At 46.7% G+C, this 18,012-nt stretch overlaps 1 protein-coding gene across 3 annotated transcripts in view; it reads left to right on the top strand.

Moving 5' to 3' along the window:
- The window catches only part of GATA3 (GATA binding protein 3), a 28,978-nt gene extending 12,478 nt beyond the window's left edge, over positions 1-16,500 (top strand). For 2 of the 3 annotated variants that reach the window (XM_027679572.1, XM_027679573.1), the window contains exons 3-6: positions 11-547; positions 3,429-3,574; positions 9,050-9,175; positions 15,034-16,500. In XM_027679572.1, the coding sequence (XP_027535373.1) occupies positions 11-547; positions 3,429-3,574; positions 9,050-9,175; positions 15,034-15,318 (1,094 nt within the window). In that variant the 3' untranslated portion in view covers positions 15,319-16,500. The remainder of the gene's footprint in view (positions 1-10; positions 548-3,428; positions 3,575-9,049; positions 9,176-15,033) is intronic. The other variant, XM_027679574.1, reaches the window with a different exon arrangement.
- Positions 16,501-18,012: the final 1,512 nt, after the last annotated feature.

Raw genomic sequence — 18,012 nt, 5'->3', positions numbered from 1 at the left:
CTCCGAGCAGGGAGCCAGGTGTGCCGCCCCCCGCTGCTGCACGGCTCGCTGCCCTGGCTGGACGGGAGCAAGGCGCTGAGCAGCCACCACAGCGCTTCCCCTTGGAACCTCAGCCCCTTCTCCAAGACCTCCATCCACCACAGCTCACCAGGACCCCTTTCCGTCTACCCACCCGCCTCCTCTTCCACTTTATCCGCCGGTCACTCCAGCCCGCATCTTTTCACCTTCCCGCCGACCCCTCCTAAAGATGTGTCCCCGGATCCGTCCATCTCCACCCCTGGCTCCACTGGCTCCACCCGGCAGGACGAGAAGGAATGCATCAAATACCAGGTGTCCCTGGCCGACACCATGAAGCTGGAGTCCTCTCACTCTCGGAGCAGCATGGCCTCTTTAGGAGGAGCCACCTCCTCCGCTCATCACCCCATCACTACCTACCCACCGTATGTCCCAGAATATGGCTCTGGACTTTTTCCCCCCAGTAGCCTCTTAGGAGGATCGCCAACCGGGTTTGGGTGTAAATCGCGACCGAAAGCACGGTCAAGCACAGGTAGGGCTTTTGGCTTCTTCATCCCCGTTGCTCGGAAGAGGAAGCTGTGGGGGGAAAGCGGGGGGGCAAAGGGATGAGGCTGCGCCCCTCGCTCCTCTCCGCATGCAGAGAGTTGCAGAAGCATCCGTGTGACGAGCAGCGGGGGCTGAAGCCCTCGTGGGGGAGACACACACTTTACCTTCCCCACAGGTGGCTCTGCTGGGTTTATAACCAAATTCCCTCGTCCAACGCAGGCTGGGGGGGTAGAACCCGGCCCAGGAGCCCAAACCACCCACCCGGTGCCGCGGGGCTCCTGCCCCGGGGGCGACCCGGCCCCTCCAGCGCCCACGGTGCGCTCATCTGCGGCGCCCGGGGAGGAAGCGAAACCGAGGGAACCGCAGCATTAGCGATCTCTCTGTATTTTAATAATGGTGCTAAATCCCGGCCAACTTCCCCCGCCTGCCCTCCGCCTCGCTCTTCCCAGGGCCTCTTCCCATGCGGCGCCCGGGGATGCGGAGAGGGTTTTCCCCGGGGCAGTGCGGGGAGCTCGCCCACGCAGCCCCCAGCTCCAGCCAACTCCGTGCCTGGGGCTTTGGATCACCCCCAATGAAAGACCCCAAAAGTGTCCGCCTGTCTGCCTTTCTCGGGGGGAGCGCGCCCCGCGGGGTGGGGAGTGAGGGGCTGCGCGGCTCCGGCTCCCGGCGGCTGGACACTCCGGGCTTGCAACTCTGTGTGCACCGAGGGGTGTGAGCCGAGGGGTGTGTGTCTGTGTGTGTGCAGAGGAAAGGGCGATTAGTCAAAACTCTTTTTTTTTAAAAATTTTTCTTTTTCTCCCCCCCCCCTCTATTTTTTTTTCTTTTTTTCCGAGGAGGCTGCTGCAGGGTTGCCTGGCATGAATGAGATCAGTTTTCAGGGTTTTTCCAGGGTGACATTTACTCTGTCTGTCTGAGCAGGGACTGTCTCTATTTAGCTGATATGTTTGAGCTAATCCAATTATTTTCAGACTGCTGCACGCGACAGTTGCATTGTTTATCCAGCGCCAGGAACTTTAATAGAGTCCGGATGCGGTTAGAGTGACAAAAAAACCCAGACCTGTATGTTTTGTACATGAAAGCAAGAGAGAGAGAGAGATGGAGTGAAACAAAAGAGAGGGACAGAGACTCAAACAGCCCCGGAGCGGCTGCCCCGTTTAACCGGAGGGGAACAAAACGACCTGGGTATTAACGGGAGCGGCTCCCCGCCTGGCCCCAGTATGGACCGGGTGCTATGTCCGGGGTAGGGACCGGTTTATTCTCGCCCCGGGCGGTCCTGAGCATCCCCCGGCCGTCCCGGCGCCCGCCGAGCCGCAGCTCCCGCCGGGGTACCGGCTGCGCGGTATTTTCAAACCGTCTTGGCCCCCCTCCACCCTCCCCTCTTGTTTTCCTTTTGCCACTTTCTGTTACTTTACCTTCTAGAAAGACATCTGCGGTTCGTGATAAACCAACCCTAGCAGCAACACCTATTTTTTTTCTTTCTTTTTTTTTTTCTTCCCCCCCCTTTAAAAGTTGATTTTATCGAGCTGGAAGCTCGCAGACAAAAAGGGTTAGAGCCGGAGAAAAAGGAGGGAGAGGGTGTTCTTCCAGGATGGAAGAGGGAGAAATGGCTGCAAAAGTATTTTATTTTTTTGTTGTTGGGGGGGTGAGAGGAGAAGGGTTCAGTGCAAAGGCTCTGGAAAGACGGTTGCTGTTTGTGGTTAGCCTCTTGCTCGAAGGCAGCACAGGCTCGGGCAGCAGGGAGTTGGCTCTGTTGAGTTCACTCTGCTCTGCCCGGCTGAGGTCTGCTTCTGCTCTCAGGTGGGCCACAAGTGGCATTAGGTACAAGAAAACCTCCCCCAATAAACCAAAGACCCAACGAAAAACCCCTCAATCCTCTGGAAGTAGCTGAGAGGCACGTCCTCAACCTCTCAGTTCCTTCCCCCAAACTGGGAACTGGTGGGCTGGGGGAGATTACCCCCTGCAATAACCAGGGAGAGTTTAAAGCGGTGCCCAAAAGCAGGAGAAGAAGGAGGGAAAGACCTTAATGAGGGCTTGGGGCTGTTAGCTATCCCAGACAGCAGGGATGGACCACCAGGCTGTGGATGCTGTAGGGAAGCCAGAAGGGTTTCTGCAAGTTTTGGGTGATGGAAGCTTAACTGCAAATTAATCAATAGCAGATATTGGCAGAGTTTTTGTGCGCTGGCTGGAGCTAGGGAGATGTTTTGGTTGTTGATCTGAGATTATTTTGGGGATCCTTGATGTGGTTTGACCTGAGGTCAGAGGTAGAGCCCCCCAGGCTCATGCACACCCCTGGAGCTCAAGGGATGGCACCAGGGTCCTCATACACGTCAGAAAGAGGGTCATGGACTTAAATTCTGTATCCAAACAAGGGTAGAGGGTTGGAGGCTTCTTGCAAAGCCTACCAAAGTTTGTCTGGTCCATATGGCAACATGGGGACTGGAGAGTTGTAGAAGTCCTTAATCTAAAGGTGAGGGGAAACTGTCAGTCCCCCTCCCCCCATAAAAGGAGGGACCTGTAGGAGGAGTGAGAGCTTCTCCAGAGAGCCCCTTGAGCCACCACAGCATTTGGATTGTCATTGTCACCATCCCTCTTTCCTGCTGCTGGGACACAGGCCTGGTGCTGCCTGCACAGTGGTGCTGGGGAAGGGAACAGGATCAGAACCCACCAGATTCCCCTGTGCCAGGGACATCATTCAGTCATGGCCTTGGACCTTCGCTTGGACATCCTTGATCTTGGGGAAGACTGGCAGGGGCGGGCATGGCTGGGTCTCTTGGGAGACCGTGAGCTGTTTTGGGGGGAGGAGGGCTTTCCCCAGCTCATTTCACTTCTGGTTTCCCTAAGTGAACTATGTGCTCTCTTGTTTCCAGAAGGCAGGGAGTGTGTAAATTGTGGGGCTACCTCAACCCCCCTGTGGAGAAGAGACGGCACCGGGCACTATTTGTGTAACGCCTGCGGACTCTATCACAAAATGAACGGGCAGAACCGGCCCCTGATCAAACCCAAGAGAAGGCTGGTGAGTCTCCTTCTATTTAATTCTTTCTTTTTCTTCTTCTGCAACTTTTGCTTCCTGTCTGCAGCTTGGGATGGACAGGGAATCTCAACCAGCTCCCACTGGTCTCACTGCGTCAGAGGGCTGTGAGGAAGGGATGCTGTGAGAGATGATCCCAGATGCTGTGGGCCTCAGTTGTCTGGTCCTCTTGCAAACTGCAAAACAGGTTAAAAAAATCAAGATCCAGGGCTTCTTGCAAACCAGAATTGAGTTTTCTCCCAGATCACAATGGGATAGATACCTCCACACAGTGCTTCTGGATGATGAGCCATGGAGAGCGGCTCTTACCAGGGCCTAAGGGCAGAATAATACTTTCCTAGTGACCAAAGAGATTATCAGGAGAACAGGATTTCTGCTGGGCTCTCCAGACTGCTGCCTCCACCTTCTTACGTGTGTCTCCATCCCCCTTGGCTGGTGGTGTCATGGAGAAGGGACCCAAACTGGATCCCAGGTGCCAGTGGGGTGTGAGACAGACCTTGATCCTGCAAAGATCTTGAACTATTAGGTCCTGGTGCCACTGGTACCCAATGTGGTCTTTTGTGCCTGTGCCATCTGGGTCTCAAATTGTGTCATTCCCCTCCAAGCTGGTGTGAGCGAGGACACAGGGCAGGGGATGGGGGGTGTGCAAAGCCGAGTGTGTGCCCAGGCCACAGAAGCTGGAGGAAGATGAAATGTGTGGGTAAACATTTGAAATAATAGTTGCAAGCCTGGTAACTGTTCTACAACAGGCAACACATTACAGCATCCTCAGCGATCTATTAATGCAATTCCCTGGAAGCCACAAAAAGGTCTGGAAGCTGTGGGCATGGCTAATAAATATGCTGAAGTATATTTGGCAAATAATCAGACAGACCACAAGGGGAAAAAAGTATATCAAGAGGGGGAAAAAATTATGGTCACTACTTGTGAAGTTACTGAATGTTTCGAATTGAGGCACGTTTGGTTTTGTTAGGATTAAAGATGTGGAAGGGCTCCTGGAGGCTGCTCAAAATGTGGAGGAAAAGTGGCTTTCACCTCTCCATGGAATTTCTGAGCTGATGGATGGTCTGGCCAGTTGTGTGAGGCTTGTGCCTGGCATGGACAGACCCTGCAGGCAGGAGAGGGCTGGTTCATTGGCTTCACGTTCCCCGTGAAGGTGCTCACGGCCTCTGTCCGGCAGCTCTTAGGTGTGGATCAGCTTCCTCACCTGGGAGATGCCCATAAAATTGGATTTGCTTTATTCCCTCTGGCACCGGGATTCGTTTGCAGGGTACATTCCCAGGGGGGGTTACGCTGGGGGGGGGCAGCAGTGACAGCTCTGTCTGGTCGTGTGAGTTTTGGGGAAGTTGTGGTTTTGTTGCTCTATCCCCCAAACTTCCTGCGTACAAAACCTCTCCATGGGCTTTTCCCATATAGGAAAATATCTGTCTCCCTCATCTTTCATAGCCTTGTTAGAAAAAAGGAAAAGCTTTCTAGGGAGGGAAGTACAGGCTGGAATTTTGATTTTTTTTTTTTTTTTTGGGGCAGCTCTCTTGTTCTCTTCTCCTCCTCCCCCCCCTAGCCCTTCTGTCTTAAACACACAGCCCTCGTTTTCTTTATTTCTTTATTTTTTTTTCCTCGTTCTCTCTTTATGTGTAAAGTTAACTTCCTAGGAAAAAGCTGCCGGATATCTGAGCCCTGGAGATAACTCCTAAACAACAGCTCCGTTTCCCCAGCCCAAACACACAGGAGCTTGAGCGTATCCAAACAAGCAGAGGGGGAGGCAGAATAGGAAAGCGGCTGGAAAAGGGGGGGAGAGCTTTCAAAAAGTGTCTGATGGAACCACGAAAGAATGTCCCGAGTCACCCCGAGCCCGGCACATGTAAAATGAACTATATAAATAAATACATAGTAAAAGGTCATTCTTGGGGGAAAAAAAAGAGAGAGAAAGAAAAGAAGTAAAGAGAGACCTTGTCTTGCATAATCACTCCAATCTTTCGGCATTTTAGTCAAAGTTTAAGTTACAAAAAGTTCCCGTGAAATTTGATTTTTCTACATTTTTTTTTCACTTCGCACTGTCTGGGAAAAAGAAAGAAAAACATCCCTAATGCTGTTTGCATCTGTATTTATTTCTCTCACTAACCACTGATAAAAAAAACAATCAGAAGGCACCAAAGTTGGGCTCGTGTTTGCGTTTTGTGCGCCTGGATGTGCATGTGGCTGTGGCTTGACTGGATCTCTCCTGCCTTGTGATGGTAGGCAGAAGGCAGCGTGTGGATGGAGGCTCAAGATGGGCATCCAGCTCCTTCTCTCTGCCTCAAGTTTCCTGCACGACCTTGGGCTGGTTTTGTAGGCTCTGGTCACAGCTGATGATTAGCTGAAACTAATGATTGGATTCAATGGGTGGGAGAGAGGAGGCAAAGAAATTCTGAAGTGCTGAGAACGGAGCCCAAGCCTTGTTAAATTCAATGAGTGTTTTTGCAAGGGTGTCCTTTAGGTGAGATGGATGGAGCCTTGCTGGGTGAGGGGGCTCAGACAACTCTGCTTCATCTTGGGGGAAGGTGGAAGATGTGGAGATTTTGGTGGGGGGATCAAGAACAGGCAGATGGTACCACCACTCTGTGTAAAAGGTCTACAACCCTACTTGGAGACCATTCCTGTCCCTCTCACAGCCAGTGATAGCCTTGTCACTGCTGAGAAAACTTTCCTTTAGTTTTTCTCCCTTTCCCTTCCCGTGTGGATGCAGAACTCTCCATTTCCATGTCCAGTCACGCTGGTTTTGGAAGGATTACAGCCAATTTCTCAGCAGGCCCATGCACATGGAATCATATTTTAGGAAACTGATGCTTGTGGCTTTGTGGATAAATCCAGACACTGAAAATGCCCCTTAATTTATCGTCCTTATCAGCATTTGGTCCCTACTGCACCCTCCTCAATTCCACCTTCTCATCAGTGCCAGTACTTCTGAAGTTGTGGACTCACAGGCATCTGGGCCATGGGGTCTGGTCCTGCAGATGATATGGGGCAGCTAATTAGTCATCCCATTACTGACGTGGCCAGGCCCCTGGTCGGTGATTAGCTCAGTGGATGCCATTCCTGGGAGCTTTACAATAGTGTTATTATTCATTGTTTCCTGGCCACTGCCGGTGTCTCCGGTAGAAGTTGGTACAGCATAAAAGGTACAGTCTGGGACTGAAAGAGCTTAAAATATTCAGCTAATGATGCTGAATTTTTGTAGGGGAAACACAGGAGTTGAAGGAGGTTTTAGAGAAGACAGTGGATGTTGTGATTTATTTGCTTATTTAATGTCAGAGTTTGTTTGAAGGCAGCAAGGTGGTGACCAGGCGTGTCTTTTGAATGCGCTCGCAGTAAGAGAAATTACGGTGAGCACCATGTAGAAACCCCAAATATCTTCAAAGGGGATGTTTCCCCTGTGTGGGCTGAGTCAAATATCACTGGTTTTTAGAAATTTCCTTAGGCTCGATTTTTGGGTCTGATAAGGGCAAAGCTGCCACCGAAAGGCTCAATCCAAGCTCAGAGCCACTCGTGCCCCTCGGAGCCACACGTGCTTCCTGGCGGGAGTTGAGTGAGACCTGCAGACTCATCCCCCAGTTCTCAATGAGAACTCAACTCTGCAAGGTGTTGTCTCTGAGCTGCTTTTAAAGCACATTCATTATCCTGGTGATTTTAATGGGAACCAAATCTGGGTCTATGGTATGGTCGGGTGGAAGGCAGGACTGAACTGTGTGTGCTACACATCAATTTGGGGCTCTGCTGTTCTCATGGTGGGATGCTTTATCTTCTGGCACTGGGATTTTTGCAGCCAAAGACCCATTTGCTGTTCCCAGCTCCTGCTGGTCATCAGCATGGAGAAGTCAGTTAAAGGCCTCCTCAGGCTTGGGATTGGCTCAGCTCAGAGTGGTTTATGTTCAGGCAAAATGGAACTGTCCCCACGGGCAGCCCAGGAGAGCCACTTGCTGCCAGACCAGGCCCTCTGTGATGCTTCCTAATGCTCGTGGGCATTGTCTTATTTATTTTTTAGACAGTCCTTTTTGTCTAATTAAAAGAAAAAAAAATCCTCCTCTATCTAAAGCAAAACCAACCCGTTCTCTCTCCACCTACGCCGCATTCAATTATGATTAAAATTGCAACATGACCTAACAAGAGTTGGTATTAACGCTAACGCTGTGCCAGTGTCCATGTTTGCATTTTGGGTTTGTTGTACGGTATCCAAAGATGTGGTATTTTGTTTCTTTTTTTTTTTTTTTTAAATGTTGGATGCACCACAGTGTGCGGCTGTGTGGGGTGAGGGGTAAATTTGAAACAGTAAGAGCACAAAAGAGAGCATTAAAGGCTCAGTTCTGCAAGGTGCCAAGCATTGCTATGATCTGGCAAATCGCTTAAGCACATGTTTTAACTTTAAGCACATGAGCAGTCCCATTGAAAGCAATGCATTGGGATGAAATCAGAGCTCTGGGACTGTGTCATATTGATGAAGAAGAGATAGGATGGGATATAGAGGCTTTTTTTTTTTTTTAGGAGCTGTAGGCACTTGCACACACGCAAAAACTCGTACGCGCTCACACAGCAGTCCGAAAACTCCTGTTCCTCCTTCAGTGGCAGAAGGGCAATTTGTTTTCTAAAGTTACAATTTTTAAATGATAACACAAATTCATGCATGTGAAAGGAGAGCGACTTTACTAAATTTGACTTTGCTAAATCATTATCACAGCTAAAAGAAAAAGCTTCTCTATACACTTTGACACGCAGACTTTTTTTTCTCGTTCCTACCCCTTTTTTTAAATGGTAAATTCTGCTCTCGGGCTCTTTACCAGTTCTTAAATAAACATGAAGGTTTGGGCTGCAAAAAAGGGTGTAATTAAAAAAGTTGGGATTCTTGCTCTTTGCCACAGTGTTATTTCCGATCTGGATCCTGTATCCTTTGAAGCTGAGCTGAATTTGCAGGACCGGGCTGTGCCTGCGGTCGGTCCCGGCGAGCAGCTGCCCACCCGGGTCTCACCCGGCGCTCGCCGGAGCCGCCGTGACTCATGCCCGCTGACTGTTCAGGCCCTGACTGCAGAATTAGACCCCTGGGGGGGTCTGGGAGAGTTAAGATGGAAAGACACGTTGGCATTTAAATAACATTTTCCCCTCTGGAATGGGCTGTGCCAGCGCTGCTAATTTTGATGAGTTCTATCAGAGGTTTTAGCACTCACTTTTGGGATGCCCTTTGGCACCTGATTCAGTTCACATATAATTTGGGATTAAAGTACCTCGGGGATTTTTTTCACAATTATTATTTGTTCTCACAAGTCAGTTTCTGGAGGCCTCTGCCGATGTGCGTCAGTCTTGCAGGGTTGATGTTTTCTTTCTCAGAAATTTTGCTGATTGCATTTATTTGAATTTTTTTTTTTTTTTTAACACGGGTGTTTTCCTCTTTCTCTCCTTCTCTTCCCCTGTCTCTCTCCCTCCTTCCCACAGTCTGCAGCCAGGAGGGCGGGCACGTCCTGTGCAAACTGTCAGACCACCACTACCACCCTGTGGAGGAGAAATGCCAACGGCGATCCCGTCTGTAACGCCTGCGGGCTCTACTACAAGCTGCACAATGTAAGTGTGACTGTAACACTCAATAACAGGACCTCAGCTCCAGTGCTTGATGGTCCAAACTCTTCCTTGACTTAAGGATTTCCGGTCTTGGGTGGAAGAGACCCCTGTTATCCCTTTGAGGACCTTGGTGGTTGGAGGGATGAGTCGTCAGCCTTTCAAACATAGCCTGTCCAACTTGGGAAGGTATAAAACAGGGCTATACATGGGTAATGTTAGAGCTTTCCCATGTCTGAGCCAAGAAAGGAGGGGTGGATCAACACAGAGAGACATTATCTGTTGCTGATTGGGCTCAGAGGGTTGGAAAAGACAACACGCCGTCCTGCAAGCTGATACCCCTACTATGTGTAGCTTGGTTCCTCCAGCAAATACAAACTCCGGAGAGAAAAGCAAAATGTGCCAGCATTTAGATCATTCTTGGGTTTGTGGCTGCCTTTGTCCAGTCCCCAAAGATGATTTATTTCGGTCTTGTGTTTGCCCTCTTTGACGCAAGCAATTCCTAAACCAAAAAAGGACTTGATTTAGTTAGTGGGTTGCGGAGTCTGCTCAACCTGTGATGTGAATTTTAAAGCATCTGTCATGGAAGGGAAGGAGAAATGAAATGAAATGGCTGGCAGATTTAATCTAATATCTCCCTGCAAAGCCAGCTTGCAGGAACCAGGGATATGTGCCCCAGGGAAAGAACTAAAGGGACCTGAAAAATTTTCTGCTGAATAATACTACTAATAAAGGACACTTAAGGCTACTCCTGTTACTCTCATTCCATATGTGGCATTAGAATAATTATGTCAGAAGAAGGAAAAGGCTTGCAATTTCTCTGCTTTGACAAAGTTTTGTTTTATTTTTTTTTTCCCAAGTGGTCGATTGTTTTATATTTGGTTTAGAAATATGGGGTTGTGTTTTGCCCTTATGTCCACCCATGCAAACACATCAAAGACATACTGTGTTTCATGGGGCACCCAACCCATGTTGTGTCTCAGTCTCTTCCATTTGTTATTTCAAGCTCTTTGGTTTCTTAGGAAGAGTAAACAAGTTTGGATTAAGTAGAAAAAAAAGCCAGCAAACAACCAAGCTAATTTTTCACCTGTTTCATGGGAGGCATCTCTCTTGGAAAAAAGGAAAATGTGTTTACCCTTTAGCAGGCAGGTGTCCCAGCACGTTTTGAGTCCCATGTAGCAAGCAAAGCTTGTCATCAAACTCTCAGTGTGATCACTGCAAATAAACAGGCTGGACCCAGAGTGAAAGCTCTCAGAATATCACAAGAAAATATTCTGTTTGCTATTTCCTTGGCAAGAAGGGAGCAAGGTCAGCCAGCTTCACTGGGGGAGTCTGTGCTTGTGCTCTGTTTTCATTTTGGTCTTGTAGCCACCAGTGGTAGGACTTAAATTATGTGTAGTTTGGGAAATTTATTGGGAGACCTATACCTGAGCTACTCCTCCTGTATCCAGCAAAGCCTTTTGTAGAAAATAGGCTCTTCCCAGATGGCACTGGTTGATGCCTGTGTTTGAGTGAGATGACTTGGGCCCTTGAAAATGATGTAGTTTCTCCCCAAAAAGAGGGCAGGATGATGAGTTACGATGTGTCTACCTGCATTGTAGACATCTGACTGGAGGAATCCCTCCTAAGGTGTCTGGAATGGTGTCTGAATGCTGGGGCTCTCCACTAATGTGCCTGCAAGAGCACATCCTTTTCTTTTTCGCACTGACATTGCAAACCTGGTTGGCCTGACTTGACCCCTAGATCCACTGTTTAGGGAAACGCAGATCCAGCTGTGAAATTTGTGACATGGGGCAGGCCTTGAGCACATTGGAACCATTTTCATGTTCATTAAAAACTCCAACAGCTGCTTAAAAGCTCAGCAGAGCTACTTACCAAGTCAAGTAGTATCTTGCCTCATGAGCAACTCCATTAATGGGACCTGTTTAAATGAAACCCCCAGAGGACTTAGATCCTGTGTGCAGTAGTATAAGTAGGCAAGGGTACTAAAATCTAGATATGAGTGGGTAGATCCTTTTTAAAAAAAAGAAATTCTTCAAATATTTAGTTATAACTGCAGTGAGAAGTGTCATTCTCCTCCCCACGTGTATCTTTTCTGTGTGGGTTTTACATCAGGAGAGGTGTCAGGAATAGAGAGGCTGACTGTAGCATGTCCTCCCAAGCACCTGAGTGTCGGCATAGATGTTGTGCCAATGCCAGTGGAATATCTGGGTGCTCAGAAGATGCCTTAAACCTGTTTCAGGCTAGGCTGTAGCAAATTCCTGGCTGCTTTTTTATCCATTCCCCTCCCCATTTTTTTCTTTTCTTTCGGTTTAATGAAATTTTCTTGGACCTTAACATCATTAGGATATTTTCACGGATTGATCCGCAGTTGAAACTTACCCAGATTTTATGTCCACACCGGGAATGACTGCAGTGAAAAGGCTATTTTTTTCTGTGGTGTTCATTTTTTTCACGGAGCTATATCAGTTTGTTTTACTGTTGATTCCCACAGCTTAAGCAAACCCATTTGTCAGTAGGATATAAGCAATAATCATAATAGTCTTGGGGTGCATTTAGTGGAGCTGTTGGCATTCCTCCCACTGACTTCAACAAGAGCCGGCTCCATTAACACCAGTATTAACAATGACTAATATTTCACATTGATACGGTGCCTTTCATCCTGTGGCATCCCAGAGTGCTTTCTAAGATACAGCCAGCCTGGAAGATTAACCCAACATTGTAATGACTATGTCTGAAGGATAAATCCGCTTCACTGACAGGACCTTATTGAGGTCAATGGCAAAATCCCATTGTCTTCAGTCAGAGCAAGATCAGACCTATAATGGTTAAGACTATCCCCTGCATTTGATCTGTTGAATATGAGGTTCTCATCCTTGTTATTTCAGTCCTTAGAAGCGGGATGAGCCTTTGTGCACTTCAGGGATGGGTGGGAGTGTGTACCTTGCTGGAGGTGCACAGCAAACTGACCTGTGCCCATAGAAGTGAGTGATTTGCCACTGTTTTTGGCAAAATTCATCATAAAAGGCCCCTTTCACAATACCCTAAAGTAGAGCTGTGTGTCCCAAGAGCAGAGCAGTCAGTATTTTGCATATGATAAAACAAAGAGCATAATTCCTGCCCATAATTAATTGGCTCCATCCGAAATTAATGAATTTCATATACATGCGTTGGGCTGGTTTAATTTTAATTTAGCATGTGTTTGTCATTTTTATCAGAATGAATTTTCACAGACAAGGTCTTCCCTCTGGGTCTTTCATTTCTCTACCCCAGAAACAAAGATGGGTCCATGGCTTTGATGTTTTGGGGACCACTTTAACCCTGCTTGTGACTGGTCTTTGAAGTCACTGGAAAAATTTTCCAGCTTACTGCTTTGGCTGTGCCGGTCTCACGCTTTCTTGCATTTATCAGAGTTCTTATCTATTTGCACTTGGATTGGTTACCTGCCAGGAGTGTGAGACCATGCACACTGGGATGATGTGTCCAGCCAACAGCTTGGATGGCAGCTCTGACCCCAGCGGTGGGGCTGGCCATGGCTTTGCCACCATCCTGAACAAAACCGGTATTCCCATCCTTGAGTTTTATGTCAAATCATGGCCTGGGCCAACCTGTTCTGAGAGACTGAGTGAAACATGAGAAATGTTGCTCTGGGGAGGTGTTCACTGTCCTGTGGGACATGACACCAAGCAACACAGGGTCAGGACCACATGCTTGCTCCAAGACCCAGCACAGCCCCAGTCCAGCACCAGGCTTATGTCACTTTGCCACCACCAGCTCCTGAGCTTGCACCTTTGCTGCTTCACCTGCAAATTAGTTCTGGCTGCTCCTGGGTCTTTGTGTCATGATACAAATCCTCATTAGAAGCTGGGGAGGCTGGGGGCTGTGTGGGCCTCCCCAAATCTGAGCTGGAATTCATCAGGGATTCACAATTCCTGGTTCCTTCCAGCATTGCTGCCTGGTGGGACTCACTTGGTACTTCTTCCTGATTTTGAACCTGGGCAACACATCCCTGCTGGCTGACTTAAAACAGGCCAGACAAATCTTTCCCATCCCAGTCACTGATCTGGAGCAAAGGGCCTTGCTTTGTGTGGATCTCCATTCCCTCAGTGAGGACAGGAACCCAGGGAGACAGGTGGTGTTGCATTTGGAGCCCATCACATTTGAAGTTTTGCTTGTTGCTGCCCCAGGGCTCTTGTTGGGCTGCACATGGGCAGATCCTTCCTAACTTTAGCTGCTGGCAAGCAGGGCTGCTCCTTCCCGATCCCTTTATCCTGAGGTAGAGGAATCCTGAGGCAGAGGAATCACGTAAAAATTCACCCATTTTTAGGTGAGGTGAAGGTTCCTATCACTGCCGGTACAGAGAGCCTGGGGTCACAAATTCAGACTGGCATGATGAACTTTGGGATGCCTAAACTGGAGATGAGCCTTGTCTTTCCTCTTCCTGTGCCTCTATTTCTGCATGTAACAGGGAGTTATTGTTTCCTGGCTTCCCTGGGGAGAGAAATACAAGAATGATTCACATGCTGTGGGAAAAGGGACCAGGAATGAGGAGCAACAAGCGAAACTTTGCTGTGTTCTGGAAGAAGGGAATGCTTTGCTCCTTGTGCTGATTTAAGGTCTTATGGGTGAAGAGCTGCTCAGGACCCTTGCAGGCAGATTTTTCCATTGTCCTTTGCTGGGTCTGAGACAGTAGATCCTGGTGGATAGGAGGTTCATCTTTTCTCCCTTTTCTCCCTCTTGCAGAATGCCCCTCGTGCCATCATGTGCTCACATTTATTAAGAAAGATGGTTCAGCCTCAGGGTGGTTTGCTGGGCTCCTCTGCCTTCTGCTATAGGTGAAATCCTGCAGGGGAGCCAGTGCAACACCCACATAGACCCCCAAGTCCATATTTTTAAGTTTGTTTACGGATATTGGATGCATAAATCCCTTCCCAAGTGTGGTTTGTGGGGGTTTCACGTCACATGTGCTAGTGCATGTTGTGATGCTGTCTCTCTGTGCAGCACAGAGTCACAGAATCATGGAATAGCCTGAGCTGGAAGGGACCCATTAGGATCATCAAAGTCCAAATCCTATCCCTGCACAGAACAACCTCGAGTAATAAGTGTTTCTTACAGGAGGTCCAACAGATTTTTGCTACCCCTTCCTAACCCTGATGGATAATTGCTGGATGATAATTGCTGCTGTGTAGATCCATGTAGGAGAATTTAATGTTTAATTTTACTACAGATATGTCTGTATGCAAGTAGAAAATGCTCTGCTGGGCAGCACAGATACCTGTTTCAGCCCCCCAAAAAACCTTGGAAGGCTTTAGAAGTAAAATCAGATTGACTAAAGTAAACCAGAAAGGATGATTAGAGAAAAGTCTTTGGAAAGCAGAAAAATAAGACAAAGACCTGACCTTTTTTTGAAGAGTTACCCAACTCCCTAATGTCACTGTGAAAGTTTGAGACCTCTCGTGGCACTGAAATCCCAGTAACTCTTGCTGATAATGGTTTTAGATCAGACAGGAAGCCTCGGGGTGAGATGGTGTCTGTGGGGAATATTTCTAGGTGATAATGATTGGTTTTGTTCCTAAACATGTTGCAATTACCTAATGTGCAGATAGTTTAAATTTTTCATCCGTTGTGAGTTATTTGGGTATGTTTTGCTCCTGTTCTGGTGGGATCTGAATTTTGGGATGGATGGGGAGTGTTTGTGCAACCACGGCACAGGGGAAGAGGTTGTGTAACGATGGCAAATGGGATGTACAGGGAGGGGGGGCTGACGACACACCCCCAGGACACGGGGCATGGGGTACACGGATCCTGTGGTGATTTGGGGAGAAGGGATGGAAGCACAAAAAAAATAATTGATTTTTGTTTAGATTAACAGACCCCTGACTATGAAGAAGGAAGGAATTCAGACCAGAAACCGAAAAATGTCTAGCAAATCCAAAAAGTGCAAAAAGGTCCATGACAACCTCGAAGACTTTCCCAAGAGCAGCTCCTTTAACCCCGCCGCCCTCTCCAGACACATGTCCTCCATCAGCCACATTTCACCTTTCAGTCACTCCAGCCACATGCTGACTACACCGACACCGATGCATCCTCCATCCAGCCTCTCCTTTGGACCTCACCATCCTTCCAGTATGGTCACTGCCATGGGTTAGCAAGAGACTCCCCTGCTGAATGCTTACAGTCTCAAAATGAGATTTACTTTATATACTTGCATTTTTGCAGGCGTGTGGTTATGGGTCTGACGTCCTGAATCAAATGGGAGGGGGAAAAAAAAGGATTAAAAAAAAATAAAATAAAAAAAAAGTTATTTGAAGGCATAAGAGAGAGAAAAAATTAAAAACGCAGAAAAAAACTACAAAAAGCACAAAAAAGGAAAAAAAGAAAAAAAGAGAAAAAGCAAAAAAAAAAGTTTTAAAAAAGTGATGTTTGCCACTTTTTAAAGGAACTCACTATGGCGTCTATGTATTCTTACCCACTGAATCTGGATACCATTTGTGAATAAGCCATTCAGAACTTGCATTCCCTATTGGACAGGATCTCTAGTGCTGTGAAAAAAATAAAATAAAATAAAATAAAAAACGCTGAACATTGCATATAACTTATATTGTAAGAAATACTGTACATTTGAGGAAGACTTTATTGCATCTGAGGAGCTGTAAAGAAAAAAAAAGGCATGAAGGACTCCGAGAGAATTTTTTTTTTAAAGGAAAAGAAAAAAAAAAAAGAAGATGGGAGGACAATTTAAAAACCAGAAAAACAAACAATGCAGACCAAGAGGAAACGCGGTCTTACGAACAAATGGACCAACTGCCAGTCATGTCTTCTCCTTTTATTTTATTTTTATTTTGGTTTTATTTTTTTTCTGTTGGTTTTCTTTTCGGTTTCTTTGTTTCCGGGGAGGGGGAGGGGGCTGGCTAGAACGGTTTTGATGATGCATTAACTAACTAACTAACTAAATAACTAAATAAATAAAAGCTGTAGGGAGATAATTCATTTTTGGGGCCACGGGCCTTTTACATAGGAAGTACCAATGGTGTCAGGCAATCAGTGTTAACATGCGGACATTGCCAACAAGGGGGTTTCAGATAGCCATTCTCCAGGTCTATACGCATTGTGAACAAGTTCCTGTAATTGTTGTTTGTATGTATAATTCAACGCACCAAAATAAGAAAGATGTAGATTTATTTCATCCTATTATACAGACTGAATGGTTGTACAAATTTATTTACTGCTAGTGATAAGACCTGCTTTTTTTTTTTTTGTTTTCGTTTTGTTTTCATATTTTTTCCTCCTTTTTTTTTTTTTGGAGAATAAACTAGATTAAATTCTGTTGACTTAACAGTGTTTTGTGCTTGGGGGTGGGAAAAGGAATATTTTTCTTTCTTTACTGATTTTTCTTAACGTTTGTTTGGATGGTATTTATTGCATAGTTACCACGGGTATGGGAATGTGTGTCTCTGCGCTCATGCTGACGGCCAAAGCAATGTTTGCAGTGGCTTGATAAAAAAAAAGATATATCACAGAACAAAGGAAAAAAACCCCTCAAAAATAAATGGACTGCATGTTAGTGTAACCCCACTGTCCAGTGTGTGCTCCCTGACCCTCAAATCGCAGCCCAGCCGCTGCCCCTGTGCGATGTTGGGTTCCCACGTGGAATGGGTCCCTTTGGGTCTCAGGCAACCATGGCCAAACTGGAGTTGAGGGAAATATGAGACTGAGATAAATGCAAAGGTACAGCAGAGCTCTTGTGATCCTGGATGCTTTTTGGGCAGTGCTAGGAAAGACCCCAAGATTTTGGACAGAATCTGGAAAAGCGCTTTCCGCTCTGTCTCCTTGGCTACTCAGTGATGTAATGATTAGTCTACAGCTGAGATCATGATATGAAATCAGGATGGACCAGATCTGTCCCTGTGCTTTGAGGAATGGGCAGAACCTTATGGTTCAAAAGGCTGGATTTGGTGATAGATGAAAATTCACAAAAATTCAAAGGCCATCAGCCAGTCCTTCCCTGCAAGAACTTTCTTTGAAATAGTGGAATTTTAATTAATATTATTGCTGATAACAGCAAAGTTGGGCTCTTATAATTTGATTTCTAGTGGTTTAATCCTTAGAAATCCATCCTTCTCTTAGTTTTCAGAATTTTCTTATCCAGCTTCTTTATATACCGTCATAAGGGTTGAGCATTCACCTCCTAAATTAAGAGTTTTATCACCCCACTCCATTTGCTGGAGATTTAAGTGTGTTGTGATAAGACAGAGGTTGCCAAGGCTGTGATAAACTGCTTGAAAAATCCCAAATAAAAATACAACCCCCAAATGTGAAAACCTCCACAGACTTGACATGCAAATTATTATTACTTTTTTTTTTAATGCCAAGTGAAATAACCGAGTTCTTTCCACCAGAAGCATGTGTACTCCTGCCTTTCAGTGCCAGGTGGATGGAGAATTATCATTATATTTATCAGATGCTATTTTGAACCCGCTCTCTCTTGGGTGATATCTGAAGGGGTAGCAGTGGCATGGTCTAATGTTATGCTGCAGGATGGCTCATGAGTGAGGGTGTTTCATGTAAGAAAGGTCACTTCAAAACTTTCAGGATGACTATGAGGTCAAATGGCCAATGATTTGGGAGTGGGGGAGGAGGGGCAGAGAACTGCCCTTTATTTGGGCTTTTTCTCCCCTGTTTCAAAATGAACTTACTTAAACCATGTCTGCCATAAAGGAGCATTTAGCAGATGGAAGCGGAACAGGCAGTAATCGTTTTGTTATGTTGTATATTCTTTCCTTTCTTCTCTGTTGACAAAAATGTGTAAAAAAAAAAGTCAGAACAAATGGCACACATTTAAA

Source organism: Neopelma chrysocephalum, unplaced genomic scaffold, assembly GCF_003984885.1.
Source record: "Neopelma chrysocephalum unplaced genomic scaffold, ASM398488v2 Primary Assembly neopelma1_45, whole genome shotgun sequence".
Classification (NCBI taxonomy): Eukaryota; Metazoa; Chordata; class Aves; order Passeriformes; family Pipridae; genus Neopelma; species Neopelma chrysocephalum.
This window is presented reverse-complemented; position numbering and strand designations above follow the sequence as displayed.